The sequence below is a fragment of the Astatotilapia calliptera genome, chromosome 23 (assembly GCF_900246225.1).
Source record: "Astatotilapia calliptera chromosome 23, fAstCal1.2, whole genome shotgun sequence".
Classification (NCBI taxonomy): Eukaryota; Metazoa; Chordata; class Actinopteri; order Cichliformes; family Cichlidae; genus Astatotilapia; species Astatotilapia calliptera.
Genome location: NC_039323.1, coordinates 19512008 through 19535263, shown reverse-complemented (window position 1 = coordinate 19535263; position 23256 = coordinate 19512008). Strand labels below are relative to the sequence as shown.

General features: G+C 39.8%; 2 protein-coding genes across 4 annotated transcripts; one reads left to right on the top strand and one right to left on the bottom strand.

Moving 5' to 3' along the window:
- Positions 1-3199: 3199 nt before the first annotated feature.
- LOC113015545 (pro-opiomelanocortin-like) lies at positions 3200-5273 on the top strand. The gene is made up of 3 exons (XM_026157554.1): positions 3200-3260; positions 3879-3999; positions 4101-5273. The coding sequence occupies exons 2-3, from the start codon at positions 3883-3885 to the stop codon at positions 4608-4610; spliced, it is 627 nt and encodes a 208-aa protein (XP_026013339.1). The 5' UTR covers positions 3200-3260; positions 3879-3882; the 3' UTR covers positions 4611-5273.
- Positions 5274-5940: 667 nt separating this feature from the next.
- On the bottom strand, positions 5941-21934 carry LOC113015518 (protein EFR3 homolog B-like). Of its 3 annotated transcripts, none has more exons than XM_026157507.1 (23): positions 21635-21934; positions 20796-21125; positions 17092-17168; positions 16797-16924; positions 16336-16486; positions 15702-15823; positions 15191-15340; positions 14754-14849; positions 14254-14332; positions 13366-13501; positions 13136-13288; positions 12911-13022; positions 12739-12790; positions 10970-11142; positions 10345-10420; positions 9992-10153; positions 9706-9837; positions 9490-9557; positions 8656-8789; positions 7051-7142; positions 6927-6975; positions 6552-6658; positions 5941-6360 (listed from the first exon to the last, which is right to left on the bottom strand). In XM_026157507.1, exons 2-23 carry the CDS (start codon positions 21079-21081, stop codon positions 6226-6228), a joined length of 2670 nt encoding a protein of 889 aa, XP_026013292.1. In that variant the 5' UTR covers positions 21082-21125; positions 21635-21934; the 3' UTR covers positions 5941-6225. The 3 variants fall into 3 exon arrangements, with proteins under 3 accessions (XP_026013292.1, XP_026013293.1, XP_026013294.1); XM_026157508.1 differs by having other exon boundaries at positions 20796-21083; XM_026157509.1 differs by lacking the exons at positions 20796-21125; positions 21635-21934 and adding an exon at positions 19406-19462.
- Positions 21935-23256: the final 1322 nt, after the last annotated feature.

The window sequence follows — 23256 nt, the reverse complement described above, 5'->3', positions numbered from 1 at the left end:
TTGAATGTGGCATGGTTGTTGATCTGAATATTTTAGAAACTTGGATTTTCCCACACAACCATCTCTCAGGTTTACAGAGAACAATAAAGAGAAAATATCCAGTTCTGTGGGTGAAAATGGCTTGTTGATGTCAGAGGTCAGAGGAGAATGGCCAGACTGCTCCCAATTTATAGCAAGACAACAGTAACTCAAATAACCACTCGTTACTTGTAATTGTGCAGAAGAGCATCTCTGAATGCATGTCAAACTTTGAAGCAGGTAGACTACACCAGGTGTCAGCTGAGGTCCCAGTAGGCACAAGATCATAACAGCTGGACAACAAAAAATTGGAAAAATGTTGTCTGGTCTGATGAGTGTCGAGTTGTGCTGTGACATTCAGATGGTAGAGTCAGAATTTGGTGTGAACATGAAAGCATAGATCAATCCCGCCATCTATCAACAGTTCAGGCTGCTGGTGGTGTGATGCATGGGGGTATTTTCTTCCTTCGAATTATTTTGTTTTTATTTTCTTTAGTACCAACTGAGCATTGGTTATAAACCAAGTTTCAAAATTCAAAGCTTAGGTTTGTTTAGAAGATGCTTCCTTTGAAGTTACAGCTTTGTAGAAAAGTATTAAGTGGATATATATAACTTTACATCAGGGCTTTTATCTAACAGAAACCTCTTACAGAGGCTCCAAAAGGCCTCCAAAAAGTAAAACATCCCCAGTCTACACATAACCCTAAAAGGCCTTGAATAAAACTGTTCAGGGGAAAGATAGCATCAAAGAGCAGGTGCAAGTAGAAGAACAGCCCTTATAAGACATTGGATGAAGTTAAAATTAGCCTTTAGATGGGCAGAGCCTTAACCCCAAAAAGAGGCTTTTGCTGGTTCTTGAGGAAAACTAGACCATCAGTGCAGATCTCTTAATGACACGAAGAAAGGCGACTTCTACATGACATTTCTACTTTCTTCAAGGCTACTACATGTACATCTTTTCAGAAAACTTCTAAACAGATGCGGAGAAAACAAAAAAATGAAATAAAAAGGTGAAATCAACTTCCTCACAGACAGACCCCAATCAGTGAGGGTGGGAAAACAAGTCTCCCCCTCCATCTCACTCAGCACTGGAGTGCCTCAGGGCAGTGTTTTAAGCCCCCTGCTGTACTCACTGTACACTTATGACTGTGTAACCACATCCGACACCACCTCCATTGTCAAGTTTGCTGACGACACTGCTGTTGTGGGCCTGATCTCTGACAACATCGAGACGGCCTACCTGGAGGAGATTAGGAACCTGGAGACCTGGTGCCAGGAGAATAACCTCCTCCTAAACATCAGCAAGACTAAGGAGCTGATCGTGGACTTCACTACAAAGCAGGCGAGGAATTACAAACCCCTCATCATCAGTGGCACGCCAGTGGAGAGAGTGGACAGTTTCCGATACCTGGGTGTCCACATCACTCAGGACCTGTCATGGTCCTGTCACATCAACACCCTGGTTAAGAAAGCCCGTCAGCGTCTCTTCTTCCTCAGAAGACTTAGAGACTTCCATCTGCCACTGAAGGTGCTCAAGAACTTCTACTCCTGCACCATCGAGAGCGTCCTGACGTCAAACATCTGCACCTGGTTTGGGAACAGCACCAAGCAGGACAGACGAGATCTGCAAAGGGTGGTGCGCTCGGCAGAACGCATCATTCAATCAGAGCTCCCTGACCTGCTGTCCATCTACACCAAGTGGTGCAAGTCCAAAGCCAGGAAGATTATGATGGACCTCTCCCATCCCAACAATGGACTCTTCTCACTGTTGAGGTCTGGGAAGCGCTTCCGCTCCCTTAAGGCCAAAACAGAGAGAATGAGGAGGAGCTTCTTCCCCCAGGCTATTCGGGCCCTGAACCAGGTGTAGGACTGGACTCTCCCAAACACGTCACTATAAGACTGGACTCTCACACTCGTCACCACACGCACCACCACACATTTCCTATAATCCTATAATTCCTATAATTTATAATCCTTATCTTTATAATCTCTTCTGCTATTTGCACATTCTTTACTGTAAATTCCTAAGTTAATTTGTAAATTTTTGTAGTAAACTGTAAATTGTAAATATTGTAAAACTTTTCTCCTGTCATTTAATGGTCGGGCATTGTACAGCTACAAGCATTTCACCCCCATGTCATACTGTGTATGGTTGTGTGTGTGTGACAAATAAAATTTGAATTTGAATTTGAATTTGAAATAGAGTCTAAAAGGGAGGCCTGTCCAGGCTTCTTCTTTAAAAGAAGATCTTCAGAAGTTTGTTTTTGTTCTTTATATGTAGTCTTTATGTATAGTCTATGCTGAGCTTAAAAACCACTCCAAGTTCTAGACATTGAAATGAAACTTCCTGAGGCCTTAGGTAGAGGCTTTAATGCTCACGTCTGTTCCCCAGCTGTCGGTGAAAACCTTCTGTAGAATCATCATTAGTGCCGCTGAGGGCTCAGATAAAGGGGTGATGCTGCAGCAGCTGCCCGAGTTTGAAACTGTACACCCTGACCTGCAGGTTTGACTCCCGTCTTCCCTCCAATGATGACATGGCACCTCAATGTTAATCTGCCAAACCTGCCATCTGACATTTAGCACACGACAGTGGCAGTGAGGTGCTAAGCCAATATTTACGCGGTTGGTCTTCCTCTTCCCCCAAAGTCTTTATTAGATTTAATGTGTGTTTTGTTTTGTTTTTGCAAAGTTTAAGCTCAATTTAAGGGTGAATTTGTCTATATTTTATCCAATTTTCTCAAGAAAAATTCAAGAATCTTGAATCTTAAGATATATAAAAAATAATAAACAACCAGAAATCATAAAACCCTGCCATTAAAAAATACAGGCTGTTGAAGTTTGTGAATATAAAACTGAACTTTGCTGGAAATCTTTTTAGAAATGCTCACAAAAGGAAGATTTAAACCTGAAAAAGAATGAAGAGCTGAGGTTATGAAGTTAAAACAGTTTCTCCATATAAAATGTGAATATTTGAGGGGCAGGAGAGGTTGATGTGGAGGAAGGAGGAGGCGGGAAAACATGGAATTGTCCGTTTTCTAGAAACAGTCCACGTTTGCGAGCAGGAGCAAATGCTGGTGATGACGTTATCTGCATGCACGTGTCCTTGGCTGGCAGGATATAAAAATCAGTCGGCTGGTCAAAGCGACAGAAGAGGAGAGAGCAACAGCTAAAAACCTCCATCCAGCGGCCGAGTGACGGGAAAACACCAGCAATAAGAGGACGAAGAGGTGCAGAAAAGTGTGGTGAGAATCATCATTTTCTTTAATAACTTTTTATAATGATATTAAAATTAATAAGTGCTTAAAATGCTTGAAAATCACTTATTGTTACATTTTTTAACTTTTACTTTTTAGTTCTTCACAGATGATGAATTTCTAATGATTGACTCAATTCTATTAGACTTGGATCTAAAAAAAAATAAATTAAAACAAATACTGAGTAATATATTTTAAGATAAATTGTGAGAAAAAGACATTTGCTTCATCTCAGAACTGACAACAAGGATTTGGCATCAACAAAATATAAACTTAATGTAACTTTGCATAAGTTTATATAAAGTCAATGGTAATGTGTTGTTTAACCCAATATAATGTATTTTGCTAAAGAGATTACAGGTACTTTCATGCCCTTTATTATGATTTTTTTTTTTATGTACATGGGATGTATTTATTTATTTGATCAATTTCACAGTGATATCTGTTTTGTATACCTACTCTGTAAGTCACATTATGGTTATATATGTAGTGTTAATGTAACATAAATTAAATAAAAATATGTCAAATCAAAAATGAAACAAAAAAATGTATACATGAGGGTTTTTTTTAACATTCTGTCTGTGCTTTTCTCTGATTGGTCAACAGGAGGATGTGTCCTATGTGGCTTTTGGTGGCATTAGTGGTAGTGGGCGGGGCCAGAGAAGTAGTCAGCCAGTGCTGGGAGCATCCGAGCTGCCAGGAGCTCAGCTCTGAGAGCAACATGATGGTAAACGCACAAACACACTGTTCACTCAGACCTGATTTAATGGGAGGTTCTTCTTTTTTTTTACCCAGAAGCTCACGTTTTCTTCTCTTTCTCTCCTGCAGGAGTGCATCCAGCTCTGTCACTCTGACCTCACCGCCGAGACCCCTGTCATCCCCGGCAACGCCCACCTCCAGCCCGCTGTCCCATCAGACGCCTCCTCACTTTCTTCTCAGGCCAAGCGCTCCTACTCAATGGAGCACTTCCGCTGGGGGAAGCCCGTTGGCCGAAAACGCCGCCCCGTCAAAGTGTACACCTCCAACGGCGTGGCGGAGGAGTCTGCTGAAGTTTTCCCCGAAGAGATGAGGAGACGAGAGCTTACCAATCAGCTGCTGGCAGAGGAAGGAGAGAAGGCTCAGGAGATGGTCGAGGAGGCGGAGGAGGAGCAGCAGCTCCTGAACGGGGTGCAGGAGAAGAAAGACGGCTCGTATAAGATGAAGCACTTCCGCTGGAGCGGCCCGCCAACCAGCAAACGCTACGGTGGCTTCATGAAGAGCTGGGACGAGCACAGCCAGAGGCCACTGCTGACGCTCTTCAAGAACGTCATCAACAAAGAAGGACAGCAGCAGAAGTGAGACCAGACGAGAAGAGGATGAGGCAGTGGAGAGAGGAGTGACAGGAGGAGGAAACGTTTTCCAAGGCAATTAGACACCAAAGAGTTCCCATTAACAGAGTGACCAATAAAAAAGCTCTGAAACTGCCATCTGTTACATGATCCTGATTGAGTGATGGAGAGGGGAAGAGTCTGAGAAAGATGTTTTGATATGTATTGATATATGTAAATAACTTTAATTATTAAATGAGTTATAAAAAGTTATTTGCAAGCAAAACAAGATACATCTTTTCTCTACACAAATGCACGAATCCAGAACACATGCACATCTACACCAGACACCTGCTACCTGTGATCCACATCCACAATAACAAACTTCACTTTGAGTTCCTCAAAGAAGGAGTAACAACAGCGATAAATCTTAATAGAAGTCAGTTGCTGAAATAGGTGAAAATGCTCTACGTGAAAAGTCTTTACATGTCAGTCTTGAAAAGGAGGAGTGTCCATCAAGCAGAATAAAGTGAGCTCATAAAATAAGCAGGAACTTACAATGGTGGCACTAACCCTTTATGATCAGTGGGATTTTTTCCCCCCAAAATAACAAAATCAATTAAACATTTTTAAGCAATATATTGTAAAAAATAAAAATGCCAGAGCAAATATGTAGCAGCTTTAGACCTGTGAGACACTGGCAACCTGTACAGGGTATACCCCAGCTCGCCCTATGGTAACTGCATTTTCTGTCAATTACTACATGGTTTAAGCTCTAAAGGGCTAATAAGAAGAAGAAGAAGAAGGAGAAGAAGAAGAAGGAGAAGAAGAAGAAGAAGAAGAAGAAGAAGGAGAAGAAGAAGAAGAAGAAGAAGAAGAAGGAGAAGAAGAAGAAGGAGAAGAAGAAGAAGAAGACTAGGTAAGAAAGAAAGTGAAATCATAAAAAGACAAAAGGTTGCTAAGAAAAAATCCACATTAAACAAAACTCCTAAACTAATACGTAATGACCAATATAAAGTATTGGGCCAGAAAAAAGTAAAGAAAAGGTAAGTGCTAAAAAAAAGAGCATGTAGCGTCATGGAAGAAATACGAATCACTGAACTAATCTAAAAAAAAACAACAGCTATTGTCCTCAGAACAACCTGTACGTACATTTTTAGGTAAAGTATAACATTTATAACTACATAAACAAGTCTATGACTCAATACTGCTACAGTAGAAGCCTTGGTTCACAGAAAAAAACAAATCAATTGTGTGTGAACCTTCAAAATAAGGCAGGGCTGCACAAATGAAAATGAAAACAAACTGTTGCTTGTCACAGCGAGAGGTCTGCTGTGTGTGAATAAGATGAGACGATAAAATTAACATGTACTATTTATTTAGTGCAGCATCATTTAACCATTAACAATACTTGTGTACAGATGCACCTCATGACTGGAGGATCAAACAGAAGGGCAGACTGGGAAATATGAAGTCAAACACTGAGTCAGTCCATTTCTAATACAAAAAGATCAAATCTGACAGCTATAAAGGAAACAGCCACACTAAATCACTAAAATGTAAAACTCTTTCCCTCACAGCCACTGATTCGTTTCTTTACCAAACAAAGTGCTTCAACATCATCACGAGGTTGTTGCTGAATGTCTTTAATAGACACAGAGGTCAGGAAACTTCATCTCATAGACCGGAGTCGATCGAGGTGCCGAATGTCCAGAGGGAGAAGGAGGAGGACGTATGATGAGTTCAAAGACCTGATTGAGTTTGGACTGAAGCAACGATGTCTGGAGAGACAAATAAAGGCATTATTTTAAAAAACAGTTTTTAATCACATCAAGACAGATCATTTCATCTAGATGAAAATTTTTTTAACAACTTTACTAAACTAAAGTGAGCTCTTATTGGCTGAGAATCACATCGATGGCGTGGGTGTGGTGCTTTCAGCTGCTTTGTTAGAGTACAATAAGCTGCTCACCCTGGCTCCACACTGGGCAGCAATTTCCTCAAAGGGAGCTGTCTGAAACCTCTCCACCACCTCCATCCGCTTCCTCCTCTCCTCTTCCTCGACCACGCCTCTGTCCTCTGACAGAAAGAAAAACCAGATCAAAGACAGATCTTCTTTGTTGACGCTAACCCAGTGCTTCACTTTGAATTTCGCTGTTAATAGTTTCACTTACGTGGCTTAAATTAAATGGGGGTTTTTTTATTGTTAAAATTCTAATTTTAATGAAAATAAAATTATACAAATAAGTCATTGTCACTATACGCTGAAGGGGACAATTTGAAGAATATTTCCTAGATGTTCACAAGTAAATCATGTGAAAATATTGATTTGAAATCGATGGCCTACCGATGGCGTTCTTCAGCGTCTCAAAGGTGATGTGCTCAGTCTGAGGTTTCTGCACACAGAGATATGATCAGACACAAAAACAGCGCGATGGACAAAAGGACAGGTACATTCAGCAGATGGGTACCTGTGGTGTATCAGGACAGAACGGAAGGTCCATGTCCACCTGCAGAGAGACGGCGTCTCCAATGCTCTTCCTCTTAGACAGACGATCCTCTTCTACAATAAAACAGTAATTCAGTCTGAATGCTATGAGACTGGTGCCTCTATCAGTGCACTCATACTGCTGCTAAAGTGGACCCTCAAACCCACTGCTATTAAATATTTACCTGCAGTTTTTGAGAAACATTACCATCAGCTTCTCAACAAAGCTTTCGATCGTTTGTTCTTATTTACAGTCCATACTGGGATCTTGAACAATCATTGTTAAGTACTGCGTAACTACTATTTTTCAAGACAGTTCTACTTAAACTTTACTTACTTGCTTTTACTTTCTACTTACTTTTATATATTATTACACTGAGTATGGTATATACTACTTACTACCAAACACAAAGTCTAAATTACATAAAATGACATAAATAAAAACCCCGTGTGAAGCTTTGGGTCTTTGATAAATTGATTTAATATTAAGGGTGTGTTTGAGTTAGGGTGACCATATTTTGATTTCCAAAAAAGAGGACACTTGGCCCAGTCATGAAGAATTTTAATAATACTGTTTGTTTAAAGTATTTTTTAACATATTTAAAAGATGCCTTCTCTGTTAATAAATGTTGAAATCAAAAATGTTTTATAGGCTTTTACAAGTCAACAAGCGCAAAAGAAAATAACTTAAAAACCTCTGGAATTAAATAATGTTACAGAAATAATGCCTCATCTGTATAAGAAAAATTACCAGTGAGGTACCAGTAAGGTATTGTGCAGTGGTTTCTGCTGTCTCATTTGACGTTTCTAACTTCAATTAATTTTGTTTGCACGCCACCATTCTTCCAGTCGAAGTATGATTGGGAATATTTTCTCTGTTCCTTGGTTACTTAAGTCTGAGAAAGAGCTTCAAGAGTGACTTCCACTGAATCCAGCACTATCACACCATTGACAATAGCTGGCGGGCACTGCTGAACTTTTTAGCTGTGTTAAAGTCTGGAAATGCTTTTTTTTTTTTTTTTAAGCAACACACTAGTGCAATCCATGGATCTGTAACTATTGTGATGCTTCATAGTATGAAATGCCAGTGCACCTTCTGCTGCAGATACAACAGCATCCTCGTTTTTCCCAGGTGTAACAAAGAACTCCATCAACTTACTAGATGAATTTTCGCCTCGCACAGCCTTTTTATGTTTTTCTGTGTCCATGTAAGCAACAAGATCTCCGTCACCTTTGTTAGACACACAAACGTAAGTGCCAGCTCTGCACACAGTGCACTACGCCTCCCATTTATGATACGAGGGAAATTTCTTTTGCAGTTTGTCTGAAAAGATGCACTTGCGCTTTGGCATCTTTTGGCATCTTTTCAACACGCCGCTCTGCACTCTGTCCCGTCTGTGAGCACGGAACAACCACTTACAACACAGCAGTTCAAGGATGACGTTGCACATATGGGTCCTCTATAGGCCTATAGGAAAACCCAGACATTTTCATCCATCTTGAAAATCCCCCCGGATGCCCCGAACAGAACGTGAAAAGTTCACATGTCTGGGGAAAAGAGGATGGTTGGTCACCCTAGTTTGAGTACCTGTTAACTGAGGTGTGTACGGTGTGTTGAAGCGTTCACAGTGTGCGCTGTAGCTGCTTCCTGCCAGGGCCTCGCAGATCTTTGATTGGATGAACAGCAAAGCTTCATCCACCTTCAGCTCACCTTCTGGGAGTCTGATACACACACACAAAGTTATAACACAAAGACTTTAAAAATCCTGGTGCTAGACAAACAAAGCTGAGGTACAACCAAGCTAAACAATTGAATCTGTATAAATGTACATTGGACAGAAGAACTGGGCCACCTGCACACTACACCTACAGGAGCCGCTTGACAACAGAAACCTGTGCTATGAAGCCCTTGGTGTACACTTTTGTGGTGATGCTAATGCTAGGAGCCCTGCAGTTACTGAGTGAGCAGAGTGACGTTTACATACTGTTTGCCTCAGCACTTGGCAACCCCACGGCTTGCAGCGGATCAGTTGCCACAGTCGTGAGCTGACTAGTTGCATGATTGATTGGATTGATTTTGTCTATACTGCGAGTTACCAGAATCAACCATAACAAGTATAGTATTAAGAATATTGAGAACAATATAAGGTCAGCATGGTACTGTTTAATAGTTGATGTTTTTATGCTTTTTCTACTAGAGTTTCAACACTTTAGTAAAGTGTAATTACATAACTCAATAACATAAAATACTATATTTTATTTGTTTTTTAACTTTAAAATGGGGCTAACCTGGCAATATTTATTCTGCTTTTCGATTATGTAAATATGTGGGTGTCTGGTTGAATTTCTACTCTTATTTCTAACTAAAGTTTTAAATTTTATAATGTTTTAATACAATCAATTAGTGCGCCTCTCGCTCTACCTGGGTTTGTCACAAAACATGACTTCGGGCAGCAGGTGAGGAGCATCCTTCTGTCGACTTTCTATCACCTGAAGATCCAAAACAAACACACAGTCTGTGATGTTGTGCTAACAAACACCTTTGTTTCTCATGTTCTCTCTCACACACACACACACACACACACACACACACATACACACACACACACACACACACACACACTTACACCGACTTCACCTGAGTGATGTGCTGGTGGAGTGTTGGAGGCGGGCCAAGTTGTGACAGCAGGTTGAGGAAGGCGGCGCAGAGGGCGTGGATCCCACAGCGATTAAACACTGACAAACACTCCTGATTGGAAAGAGTCATCTCCTGTGCAGCCAATCACAGGAAAGTTAAAGGGAGAGGAAGAAGCAATGTGCTATTTTATTTATTGTTTATTGTAAACACCACAAACTGCAACATTAATAAACTAAGCTTTGCCCCTACACGGGCCTTTAAATCATATCACAGAGGTTCTGCCTACCTGCAGAGCCAGGATCAGTCGAATTAGATCCACCACAACCTCCTCATTGGCCAGTTCCACACTTAGAACAGCCAATAGGGTGAAGAGGGCTTGGTAGTGGCTGCGTCCACTGTTCTCCTCCCTAGAGGCCAGGTAGACGTGTCTGTAGAGACGCTGAGCATGCTGCATGAACACAAACACATCATGCTGAAATGTGCAAATATCATGATGTACACTTAAGACCACCCGTTTTATCCCTGCCTTTAAAAGCCATCTGATCAAATCTTGGTGTAAATCTCTGAAATAAATTCTTCCAACCTCGAACCTCCGAACTAGTGACATCATTCGTGGTGTCTCTGATGATGTGAGCTTACCTTCCTCATGAACAGGTTGTCCTGTCGAGAGCATCTGTCCTCTTTCATTTCCAAGGATGAGACATCAAATGCCACACTGTAGACACATAACCAATAACTTATCGATCCTCAACAGGTCAGTTAACGCCTTTAGACAAATGCTATTTTTCAGTTTTCTGCTATAATAAATCCACAATGGTAGGATCAAAATGAACAGCCATGCGGGCTCTATGGATGAGGGAACCATAGGAGCACTTTAAATAAAATGCATCTGGCCATGACTTTAATTTTGAATTTAAGGTAGAGACTGAACAACAGTCTTATAAGGCAGATTCACAGATTCTTTCAAGCCTGTTGTAAAAATGTGTGTAAAGCAGTATCTTTGTTTAAATAATCTGAAACGCCTCCAACCTTTTTAGAATGACCAACAATGCTATGTGATCCTCCTTTAAAATGATTATTGCAGATCATCTTTTAATGAGAGAAAAGTGGAAGTATTTACATTATGTTCATCACAAGCTAAAGACAATCAGCAGGTCTGCAGTGACATCCCCCTGCCACAGGGTGGAGCTCTTTACAACTCATTATTCTCCACATGGGTCATTAGTCTCTGGTAGTAGTGGTGTTGTCTCTGTGGAAGTGTGACCTGGCTGTGGTGAGCCGGGAGGCGTTGTGGCGTCTGTCAATGAGCGAGGTGAGGATGGACAGAACAAGCAGGCGGATCTCCGGATCCTCCATCAGCGTGAAGGACAGCAGAGGCTCCAGGAAAGACGAGGGCAGCGCCGTCAGCAGGTTGCTACTTTCGTAATGCTCTGACACCTGAGGCACAGAGGAGGGACAGCGAGCATGTCAGACTGACAGGAAAATGTTATTTAAGCTTGCATGAATACAGCTTCAAAGATTACAAAGATGAGCCTCAAGTGCTGTAAATTCTGATTTATTTGAACCATACGTTATTCATCTTGATGCATGCTCAATCATCCAGGTAAGTAAATCTCCAAAAGTTGATTCTGTTCATCTGGACGTAGCGTTTTGTGGGAGGACCACTCTCAGCATCGACCAAGTGTGTTTGCTTTTGGAACTGTGTCTTCATTCCACCTACTTCACATACAAGGGTCAGTTCCACAGGCAGAAACATGGGTGTGCCATGGGCTCCCCAGTTTCACCTATCATGGCCAATTTGTACATGGAAGAAGTGGAAAAGAGGGCTTTGCGATCCTACCCTGGAACACCACCAAGCCATTGGTTCAGATATGTGGATGACACCTGGGTGAAAATCAAATCTCACCATCCCCACAGACACAGTGTCCAGGGAGGCAGAAGAACAGCACATCAAGAAGGCCCTGAGTAAATGTGGTTATCCCATCTGGACTTTTGTCAAAGCTGGGAAGGCGCCAAAAGAAAGCTCCAGCCGATCTAGGAGAGAAGGACAACCGCTGCCTAAGCGAAAACATGTAGTGATCCCATAAGTGTCAGGAGTATCAGAACAGCTGAGACGCATTTTTTCTAAACACCGGGTGTCTGTGGCTTTTAAACCCCAAAACACGCTGTGCTAAAAATTGGTCCATCCCAAGGATCGAGTCCCTGACACAAACAGAGTAACATAGTGCACGCTGTTAAGTGCCAGGAGGATTGCCAGGATTTATACATCAGGGAAACCAAACAACCTCTGGCGAAGCTGATGGCACAACACAGAAGAGCTACCTCGTCAGGCCAGGACTCTGCAGTCTGTTCACACCTACAGGCCAGTGGACACTCTTTCAATGATGAGGATGTACACATCCTGGACAGGGAGGAACGCTGGTTTGAGTGCGGAGTCAAGGAGGCCATTTACGTGAAAAGGGAAAGACCATCTCTGAATCGAGGAGGGGGCCTAAGGGTACATCTTTCACCATCTTACAATGCTGTGATTGTAGCCATTCCCCAACTCTCTGTGAATGGTACTCATGGCCATTGATCAGTGGGTTTTGTTGATCAATGGTCATGAGAATTTGCATAGTTAAGATTAAGGAACTGACCTTCCAGCCCATTGTTCCTTCAGTGGGCTGGTTTCAGTCATTATGCAAATGTACTGTTTATAAGATTAGAGAAACCTGCAGTCAGCTGAGACTGAAGAAGTCACTTGGATGAGTGACGAAACGTTTCTCCCACAAAACACTACGTCCAGATGAACAGAATCAACTGTTGGAGACATACGTTATTCAGCTTTATTCAGTCATACAACTTTAATCAGCGAGTGTAGAATCAACTGCTGTTTATCTGATAAACCAATAAACAAAACACCATTTCATTTTGATTATCTCAAAATCCACTGTAAATTTGCACTTCACCGACTCTCCAGGTTTTCCTTTATCATTTTAACTGTGTGCTTTCAAAAGGTAAGAGCAGAGCTGGAGGGTTTTAAAGAGACCTCACCTGTAGGAGAGACTTCAGCAGCATCACCTGTATCATCCTGCTGCCTTCAAACCTGAGTCAAGAATATTATTTCACAAAATTAAGGTGTTTTACAAGTATTTTGTCAAATACTAGGTGAGTACAGTGTTAACTACAAGCAATAGAGAGCACAGAAAGTTAATGTGAATGGTACCCGGAGTTGGGTGAACCCAAGGCTGGGTAGATACCAGGAACAGGAATCTTCCCCATGATGAACAGCATGACCTCTGACCTCTGGTAAATAGGCAGTGTGTTGGCAAAGGATCCTGAAATGTCATGAGGTAACATCAGCTCAAATGAAGTAAATAAAATGAAAAGTACAAAGAAAAGTTTGTCACCTTTAATGCAAAAAAGTGCTAAAATACCACCATGAACACACCAATAGTTTTAATGACGGCGTCCTGCAGTTTTTTCTCTTCAATCGAGCTGGTTTTATGTTTACCACCATTGTCATAGTAACCAGTCAGCTGGTAGTCCACGCTCTGCCTGAGCTGTCGCAGTAACGTGTTGAACACCTCCAACACTGTGGGACCTGCAGAGTACAGTATAAGTAACATTAAGCATTTCTGTGTATATATAAACAGATGTGTGTGTGAGCTGGAGGCTCACCGACAGATCCAGTCGCTTCTATAACGGCTGCTTCAGACAGGACCTCCACAATCCCAGCTCTGACTGAAGCTGGACTCCTGCTGTTGGCATCCAGGTGACCCAACAGCTGCTGGATGACCAGATGGGAGTGCTGGGACTGACCAAGAGTTCAATTCAGTTACAGAATAACAGGTGGAGTGACACGTAATACAGCCAGTACAGCTGGGGACAGTTAAGTGCTTTAGAGGTAAATGTAGGATGAGTAAAAGGAATGTACCATTAGCAGTGTTTATTATTATTTATTTCCCACATTTTGTACTTAAAATAATAATTATTAGTTCAACTTTGTAGATTTAACTATGTTGAAAATACATTTAAATTAACTTTCAGTTACTCTACAGTAAGATTAAGATTAAGTAATTGTGCTTAAATGCTTAAACAAATGCATTTTGTTAAGTTAATCTTAGGTTAAACTTGTTATTCTTATTTTTCAATACTTAAACTATAATATTAAATACTACAATACTTTCTAATAATTAAGAAAGAAATTAACATAATTAAGTTGACATTATTGTTACATAAATATAACAGCAGTTAAATTTTATTTAAAATTATGTTATCATACATTTACAAAACTAAACTGAATAAAGTAATTATGTTTAAGCTAAAGCACGTCCTAAAGTACTCAAATTAAGTACACACAGTTAAAATAAGTAAGTTCATTCTTTCTACAGATACATATTTAAATTTACAGTCAAAGAGTATTTCCTTTAAGTTCCTTTGAAGGGCATTTAAATATATGTTACTTTCAAGCTGAGGTAATTTAAATGTATTAATTTAACTTGCTGTATGAAATGACAACTATTACTATAGTGCAGTATATACAGGATTATCAGTGTAATAACAAACCTGAATAGAGTACATGATGATCTGAAAACACTGAACAGCAAACCCTCGTCCCTGCCAAAGACTGTGACTGTCCAGGTGCCTGAAAGACAGTCCAGCAATCTGTATGTAATGATTTATTATTATAGCATATCATATATACTAGAAACTAAATAAATACTGCTGCTACTACTGATTTTGACCTCTATTAGTACAGCTACTCAGAATAAACAATAAACAGAGGTTGAGCATGAAGGTATGTGCAAGATAAATAAGCATCATTTTGAACTTCAAAGAGTCCAACAGTATTATATATGAATATGTGTAAATATCAGCAGATAGAGTCGAAGGAAGTTAGATACTTTCTTTCTATCAATTTTGATTGAGTGTTTGATGTTTTGACTCCATACTTCAAAGAAATTATTAAATCTTTGTTAATCTGTTTCTGTGTACTTAATATAAAGCACTCTGCTTTCGTAAGGAGTAATACTACTATTGTGCTATAAATATAGTGTATATCTTACATGAGTACTGGTTTGATAGCGTTGTTAATGTGTCCATAAGCAGCTCGGCACAGCAGCTCCCTGAAACAAACCTCTGTCTGCTCTGCTGGAGATCCGCTGAACAAAGAGGGAAATGCTGAAAACAAGCCACTAACCAAATCTCATACAATATTCTGAGTAATTTAACTGTTTAAATGTACTTTCAGTGACTTTTGGCTTTGTTTTATTTGACCACATGATTTAACAGCACCATAAACAGCATAGCAAACGTATTAAATTTCTTATCAATTTTACAAAATCTCAAAATTAGCTGATGTTTAGAACAGAATGTCACCAGCTGAATGTGGGAACCAACGGCAGTGCTTTTAAATATAATCCTAAACACAGATGTCACTTTATTTATCTAGCAGTAAAACGTGTCGGTGTACGAGAGTGTTAACATTAATACATGTCTATACCTGTCGTTTTGTGAGTGTTGCTGCAGATTGACCAGCAGGGCAGGGACAATCTGCTCCATGTGACGCGGCTCCCAGATGTTCACCTGCAACTCATCGTCTACCGTCTTCCTCACCACGCCCTGCAGCCCGCGGATCCCCGACACACGGATCCTAAACACACACAAACTTCATAAGTTTACCCACAAACACACTAAGTACACGTTCATCTCCAGACTCTGGAGCTGAGTTTTGTTTTGATGTTTGTTTTATGTTCATAATTTTGGATTATTCCACAATATTCCTCTTATACAGAGAGAAACGTGCATGAATCATCAATACTATTCAATAATTTGCTGATATAAAAAAAAATTTAACATATGAAAAGGCATAACCTGAGGATGCTTACATATCTAATCAAATGGTTGATTACTAAAATTGTTGATTATTTGTGTTCTGGCACTCACAATTGTATACCCTTCTTAAATAGTGTCTGTGAGTTCGTATCAAGTCAAAGTTAAACCTCAGAACTGACTTGTTTCTGGTGTCAAGGTCTTCGTGATCAGAGTGACACATCTCACTGAAGCGAGACACGAAGAAATCGTAGCTCCGGTGATATGACGGTGTGTCCTCCTCGATGTTTGCAAACTTTACAAACTACGCAACACACAAAATGAGCCTCTTAATCAATCAAAACACACTGAAAAGCAACTACACATGACAAATTTAGAAGCAGAAGTAAAACTGCTCAATTTTGAGTATTAAAAGAAATTTCAAATGTAAATTTTACTTATAGTTTGCCCTTTAATTTGAACTTAGATCTACTTAAAAAACAAATAAATTAATTAAACTTATGGATAATTAATTAACCTTTTAATTGACAGTTCCGAGAAACATTCCTACTGTGATACAACTTCTACTTTGTAAAATTCATTAAGAGATTTTACATTCCTTCATTAGATGAAATGCTTGCAGTTCCTCATAATACATGAAACTTAATGAATGTTAAAAGACTGGTGAATGGTCAAATGAACAAATAACCATTAACAAATTAACATCACTACTGCAGCTTGTGATTAGTAAATGTTTCCTTTACTGCAAACCCATGAACACTTTACCAAGATCTCAAAGCTTTTAAATGCTGTCCACTGTTGCAGGGTGTTACATACAGAGTTGGTGGCGAGTATGTGGAGGTGTGGTTTGTCAGCCTCCAGCAGTAGACGCAGTGTGCTGAGAAAACTCTCCACCAGCAGGTTGATGCTCTGACAGTGACATGCAAGCAACAGCTGCTCCATCGCCTCCATCGCTATGCACACATACCTGAGAGGGGCGGGAAAAAAAATCCCATTGCTGTTAAACATGTGTGTCATATTTTAAACCCCTGAGATCAGTCACTCCTCTAGAGATGGTGGGCTGATTTCAGAGAAGTGTGAAGCTTGTAATACTTAAAAGATCTTAAATACTTAAAAGACCTGAACTGCTGATTGCTTTACAGGGATACTCTAGATCCTGACTTCTGAATGTCTTTTTTCAATGATTTTTAAGTAGAATTTTATTCATTTAAGCTGCTAGTTAGCATAATGATTTTAAGGCCATCTGTGTGGGCTTTAGTGTGTTTGTGTGTACTGACCCGTAGCGGTGGCGGTTCAGCTCTCTGGTCAGACGCTCTGACAGGTACGCAGCAATGCGGTCGAGCTTCTCCGGAGCAGACAGAGCGAAGAAGGTCAACTTCTCCATGTTGGCTTTCACCAGCCCTTCCTGATCGCACACACACAAATACACACAGAGATGTTGTTACTGTGTAGCTTATTGAAACTTCATGAATATGTGAAATAAAGATGACATTTTTGGATTTTGATTTCATTTGATACTGAAGCACTAAAATAAATGTAAAGACTGTGCGGTGTAGATGTACAGGTGTTTACCTCAGGGTCTTCTGGGAAAATGTTGTCGACCAGCCGCTTGTAGCGTGGCCGAAGGGCCCAGCAGCAACCACACAGCCCTGAACACAGAGACACGTTTCAATTTCCCCCTTCAGTTACAATGTATTTGAAACAAAGTCTGAAACACAGCAGGCTTCAGAGAAACATTTCCATATTTAAAATGTCCTCTAATAATTTTAATAAATTAAAATGTTGATCTCTGATTTAAAATAGTCACAATTTTTAGGAGTTATTAAGGAATGGACTTTTTTTAGGAATTCTGAAATTGAGAATTTTTTCTTTTCCATTGTTTTTGATAGTTAATAATAATAACATTCAGCCTCTGTTGGAGCTAGAAAACTGTGGAGTAATTTTTGTAATTTCATTAGTTTGTAAATATATAATATACTAAATACAGAAAGACACAAAAACTCTTTAAAATGTTATAAAGCAGGTTGAATTATAATAAAAACCTGTTTTCAGTAGTGAGTTTTTAAAAAATGTTTGTAACAGCCTAAAGTGGGCAGTCGAGTTTATGGATTGTACTGGACGTTTATAGATTTTCTTTGATTTTCATCTCTCTCCATGTTCGGCGTCACGGCTTTTGGGGGATTAAAGGAGACAAGAGATCTGCCACTGGTCAGCTGCCAGCACAACACACAAACGCTCGTCTTCCTGACTTTACGAGGCCCCTGAATGACAAACTGAACATAAACCTGATTCAAACCTGAATCTGTAAACCAAACTGTCCTAAAGTGAAGACTCTGCAAAAAGATGTGGTTCTCACAACAACAGGCCTACGAGTGCACGCACACACCACACACACACACACACACAATGCAGCAGTGAGAACACATCTTAATCCTGCAGTGGTTTGTTATGTAATGTGTTTATATTGTTTGTGTTTTTTAGTTAGCAGAGCTTAAAGAATCCGCACTGTCACTGCGAGTATGCTGTTCTGTCTCAAAAACCAGGACAGGTGGCATGCTTGGACCTTCAGACCCTGCAGAACCAGCAGATCATACTTTTCTGAGAGCTTTTTCATGAGTTGGTTTTAAATTGTATTTTTTTTACTGTTTATTTTGTTGTTCAGATGAATTATTAGTTACAATATATGATATGATAAATCCCATGAGAGTGGTATGTTTGGTTTTTATTTGTTTTGTTAATAAGAATAATAAGAATAATGGTCATTGTCAGATCATTGAGAGATGATTACGGATCCTCACATAATTAAGTAAAGTAACAAAGACTCTTTTCTTGAACTATTTGATATTATAAACACAAATATATTTTAGGCTTCAGTAAATTAAACACTACAGCCAGCAAAACCTGACTGATAAATTGACAAACAGTTGACGTATTAGGGATAATTAAATAAAAGAAACACACACACAATTAAAATGAACCAACTTTTAATGACTCAAATCAGTAGTTCATTCATTCAACTTAAAATAAGAAAAAACTCTATCTGCATTGAAGAAAAGGAGTCTACTGGCTTAACATGCTCAGAATTTTGCACTTTGTGATTTGTGAAAATGTCTCTATTTTATTATACAACACAGGGGCCCTGCTGCCGTGTTTCAGGTACATGTATGAAATTTGGTCATACTTCCAACATGTTAAAGACACTCTTCTGAGAGCCATCACCATGGCAATCAAGAAACCTTTAAAAGAAGTGGTAGCTAGTGTATGTTAACACTTTTTCTAAACAGAATTGTTTTAATGACATCGAATACTATTTTAAAAAGTAATTTTTCAAAAATTTGCTCAAATCGGGGTCTCAGTTTGTGAGGGGCGTGTCCAAAAACATCAATCAATACATTAAAGGCTGTGACTCTATCAGGTACTGCTGTGACACTATGTTAACATTATTCACAGCAACACAATGAACAACTAGCAGGCTTTCCTTTAATGTCACACAGTTTTTGTAATAAACATTACGTTTCTGCAACAGCCAATCAGAAATCCGCATGCCTACAGGAAACACTTTAATCCCAGCGTGCCTTGATACGCCCAATTATCACTGCTTGCAGCTGTAATTAATTTTATTATTATTAATGTTATTATTATTGCCTTCATAACATTTGTTTGAAACTGTTAAACTAGAAAAAAACACATCCAGTAAGTTGTCCCTTTAAAATACATTGACATCATGACTAACAGGTAGATTTGAGGAGAGAAGCTGATGCAGAGGTGAACTGTCGCACATCTTTTCAGGACTAAGTGAAGCTTCATTTATGCCTCTGTTTGATCTTTAAATCTATTTCTATTTATTTTGAGATAAGGCTTAATAAATAAAAAGAATTGTTCTTACCGTACATAAGGATGACTCGTTCAGCTCACATCTACACTGTCACATACACCACACACACACACACACACACTTGTGGTTAATCCTCCACACACATACACACTGATGTGGCCCCGCCTCCTTTCATTCACCGTCAGTTATAAAGCTCGTATCTCGATGGTCAGATTAAGTGTCAGAGGACAATGTTGAAAACGCTTTTGCATGTTAGCTGTTTAACTCCAGATTAAAGATTTAAAATAAAACAAAAAGATGCTGTTTGTTAACGAGTTTGTTAAAATGAAATAAGACAGATTTAACAGTGTAGTATTTATACTCCCACAGGCTCTTAACCCTGAAAGACTTTTCTGTGTGTGTGTGTGTGCGTGTGTGTGTGTGTGTGTGTGTGTGTGTGTGTGTGTGAGTGAGTGAGAGAGAGAGAGAGAGAGATCCGGGCCATGTGCAGCAGCTCAGCGCTCTGTAATCTGCTCTGGATTTATTCATCATTCCAACCGAAAATGAAAAAAATAAATATCAGAAACCTGCAGAACTGAAAACATTCATCTGCTCTGTTTTCACTGCAGAAAGGGAACAAAACTGAAACTGACATTCATTTGTCTTCTTCTCTTAAATTATCGCTCACTTTCTGGCTGTTTAATATAATGTTGCTTACATGTTTTAGACTTAATAAGTGAGCCCATGTGGGGGAAAAAGACAGTATTAGAACAGAAAGTATTTGATGTTTTTCTCTTTTGAAAAAGACAATCGGTCTGATGGTAGTTTTATTGGGTTGTGTTGAGATCTAGTGTGATAAAAAAAAATCCACATATATTCAGTAAAAATATGAAAAGATAATTAAGTGTTAGATGCTCATTCAAAATGTCGAAGTCGAGTCGGAGCAGGAGTTGGGCTGATCTTGTATATTATATGATCTAATTTCCAGAACTTTGGACCATGAAAGTAATGCTATCAACAGACTGTTGGTCCACAGTGGGATGTAATTTAAAAGCTCTGTTTATCAACAATAACTTGCACTAAACCTAATATTATATGTTATTCTTGTTAGGCTTGGCTGCATCTATTTATCCCAGTTAAGTCTCCTGCATAAGTCTTAAGTTGTTAGCCAGTTATTCCTCTTTCCTGATTCTATTGAGATCAAAGTTTACACAGTGGACTTCATTTTTTTTATTTAGTTAGACCCAAAACTAAGGACTGAGTGTATAAACACATCAGGAAAGTGTTTACCAAGGTCATGGGGAATATTAATAAGAAAATTAAAGGTACTTCTGCTTTGGCTTCTGTTTTAAGAATTTAAAAGTACACCCATCCTTTATCTGTTTGATTCAAAGACGTCTTCCTCACAAACATTGTTGGAGTCGTAATGTGAAGCAGCCAGTGTATTCGCTGTATCCGTTACCTCCGGGTGTCTGGTGGTCCAGCACAGAGCAGCAGTCCTGCAGCAGCCGCCTTGGAGCCTCAGTTACGGCCGGCATGGCAGCCCTCGGCAGCGACATCCCCCTGGGCAAGCTGGGTATGGTCACGCCACGGGGCATACTGGGTAAACTGGGCAGAGTGGGCATACTGGGCATGGTGATTCCTCTGGGTAAACTGGGAGGGTTGATGCCTCGGGGCAAAGAGTTCAGCAGTGCTGGCATGGTGACCCCCCGTGGCAAGCTGGGGAACCTGGGAAGAGTCCCTGGCATCTCTGGAGAAAAAAGAAGAGGTCCTGAGGAAGAGGAGAGGAGACCTGTGGATGGGGAGAGGTGGAGAAGGGAAATAAGAACACGGATTGAAATGAAAAGCCTGCCTCTTAAAATTCTTCTGAATTTAACCCCTTCAGATCTGCAGCTCTGATACACCAACTTCCTCAGCAGAGCCCAACATGAGGGAACCAATCAAAGTTTGCGTCCCTGAAAATCTTGACCCCAATTATTTTCCATTTATTCCCCACAAACGTTTGGTTTGGTAATTAAGTAAAAAACACAAAGAAAAGAAATTAAAGATGTACTAACTAGTATTTACAGCATTACCTATATATGTATTATATTATAACACATGGGTCAAAAAGTCCTGTTTTTAAACTTATTATTAATAAAAGTCCTGCTTTGATTGAGGATTTCATGATAAATGCTGATTTATTAACTGTACTTTAGCTTCACATTACTGTAGATGAGTGTAAAAGAAGTGTTTTCACATGTGAGTTTTACTGAAGATGATGATGAAGACAGCAGTGTAAAATAAAAAGCGATGTCCTACCTGCTCGTCTGCAGCGTCGCTCTCTTGCAGCTGTTTCCCTCCAACACGCTCAACAACTGTTTATGTAACATCTGTTGAGCCCCTGCTCCCCGTCAGGCTCGGTCAATAATCAATGAGAGCGATCGATACCCGGCTCTGCATGCTGGAGCGCCTCTGACATCACAGCACATCAGGAAGAGGAGGAGGAGGAGAAAGATAAGGAGGAGGAGTTTCCTGAAACCTCCAGCTGTTTGAGGAACTTTAATGACTTCAATCATTTTAAACTTTAAAAAGTGAAACAAACGCCGTTCTTCGATTGCTGTGCAGGGAAGAAAAAACAAGCGCCTCTCACCCTCCTCTTCTTCATCCTTCTTTCAGCCAGGAGAGAAATCCTCTTCCCAGCATGCTGCTGGGCTGTAGGAGTGGCTCCCTCTGGTGTCTGATTAAGATTAATGCAATAAAAGCAGCAATAAAAAAAATCTGAGTGGATGTTTTCCACCAACCTGTCAGGGTGCATTCTGGGTTGTGTAGGAAAATGGTTTACAAGGACTTTTAAATAGAGAGTTTATTATCTGCGTCTTTGATGTCTAAAGCTAATTTCCTCCTTCAGAACAGCTGTACACGAGGTGAGTTTATTTATAACCCCTGTTTAAATTGTATTAAGGCTAATAAATTTGCATTTTATTGTTGGGGTTTTCTCTGTTTTCCTTGTATTACTACTACTATTAATAATAATACATTTTATTTATAGGCGCCTTTCACACTCTCAAGGTCACCTTACAGTAACACGTAAACAATACCATAAAAACATAAGAAAAATGTATATATAGCAAACATGGTAAGATAAAAGACATAAAGAGTCATAAAAGTATAAAAACAAATATAAAAACAAATATAAAAACTGAGCAAGGTAAAAATGGCCTAAGACAGATCAGGTGTATGCAATTCTAAATAGATGAGTTTTGAGACGTGATTTAAAAGTGGTGAGACGGTCCGGAGAGCAAGTGGAAGTCCATTCCAAAGTCTCGGGGCAGAACAACTAAAGGCTCTGAGTCTAATGGTAGTCAGGCGAGCAGGTGGAACAGACAGAAGGGAAGCTGAAGAAGAGCGGAGTGTAGGAAGGGGCGAGTATGTATGAAGAAGATCGGATAGATATGGAGGAACAAGGTTATGAAGCGCTTTGAAAGTGAGAAGCAGAATCTTGAAATTGACACGGAGGTGAATTGGGAGCCAATGGAGCTGTTTAAGAACAGGTGTTATATGTTCAGTGGATCTAGTTCTGGAAATAATACAAGCAGCTGTATTTTGAACTAACTGCCATTTATGGAGGGATTTATGAGGTAGACCATAGAGAAGAGAATTACAGTAATCCAGACAAGATGTGACAAGAGCATTGACAAGTATGGCGGTACTGTGTGGTGTGAGTGAGGGACGAAGACGGTTAATATTACGAAGATGAAAGTAGGAAGACCAAGTGGTATTATTTATATGTGCTGTGAAGGACAGAGTGCTATCGAGGATGACACCAAGACTTTTAACCTGAGGGGAGGGTGTGACAACAGAGTTATCAATGGATAACAAAAGACTGGTTGGAACTGTAGTCAGTTTTGATCTGGTGCCTATTAAAATGAATTCTGTTTTAT

What these genes read in the sequence shown, in the direction of transcription:
- LOC113015518 (XM_026157507.1), bottom strand. Translation starts at nt 21,081, where the DNA reads ATGCCAGGGACTCTTCCCAGGTTCCCCAGCTTGCCACGGGGGGTCACC. An exon ending in TTTTCCCAGAAGACCCTGAG is followed by an intron (nt 16,925 to 17,091) that starts GTAAACACCTGT and finishes GTGTGCGATCAG; the next exon opens with GAAGGGCTGGTGAAAGCCAA. An exon ending in TTGGGTTCACCCAACTCCGG is followed by an intron (nt 12,791 to 12,910) that starts GTACCATTCACA and finishes TTCTTGACTCAG; the next exon opens with GTTTGAAGGCAGCAGGATGA.
- LOC113015545 (XM_026157554.1), top strand. Translation starts at nt 3,883, where the DNA reads ATGTGTCCTATGTGGCTTTTGGTGGCATTAGTGGTAGTGGGCGGGGCC. An exon ending in GCTCTGAGAGCAACATGATG is followed by an intron (nt 4,000 to 4,100) that starts GTAAACGCACAA and finishes TCTCTCCTGCAG; the next exon opens with GAGTGCATCCAGCTCTGTCA.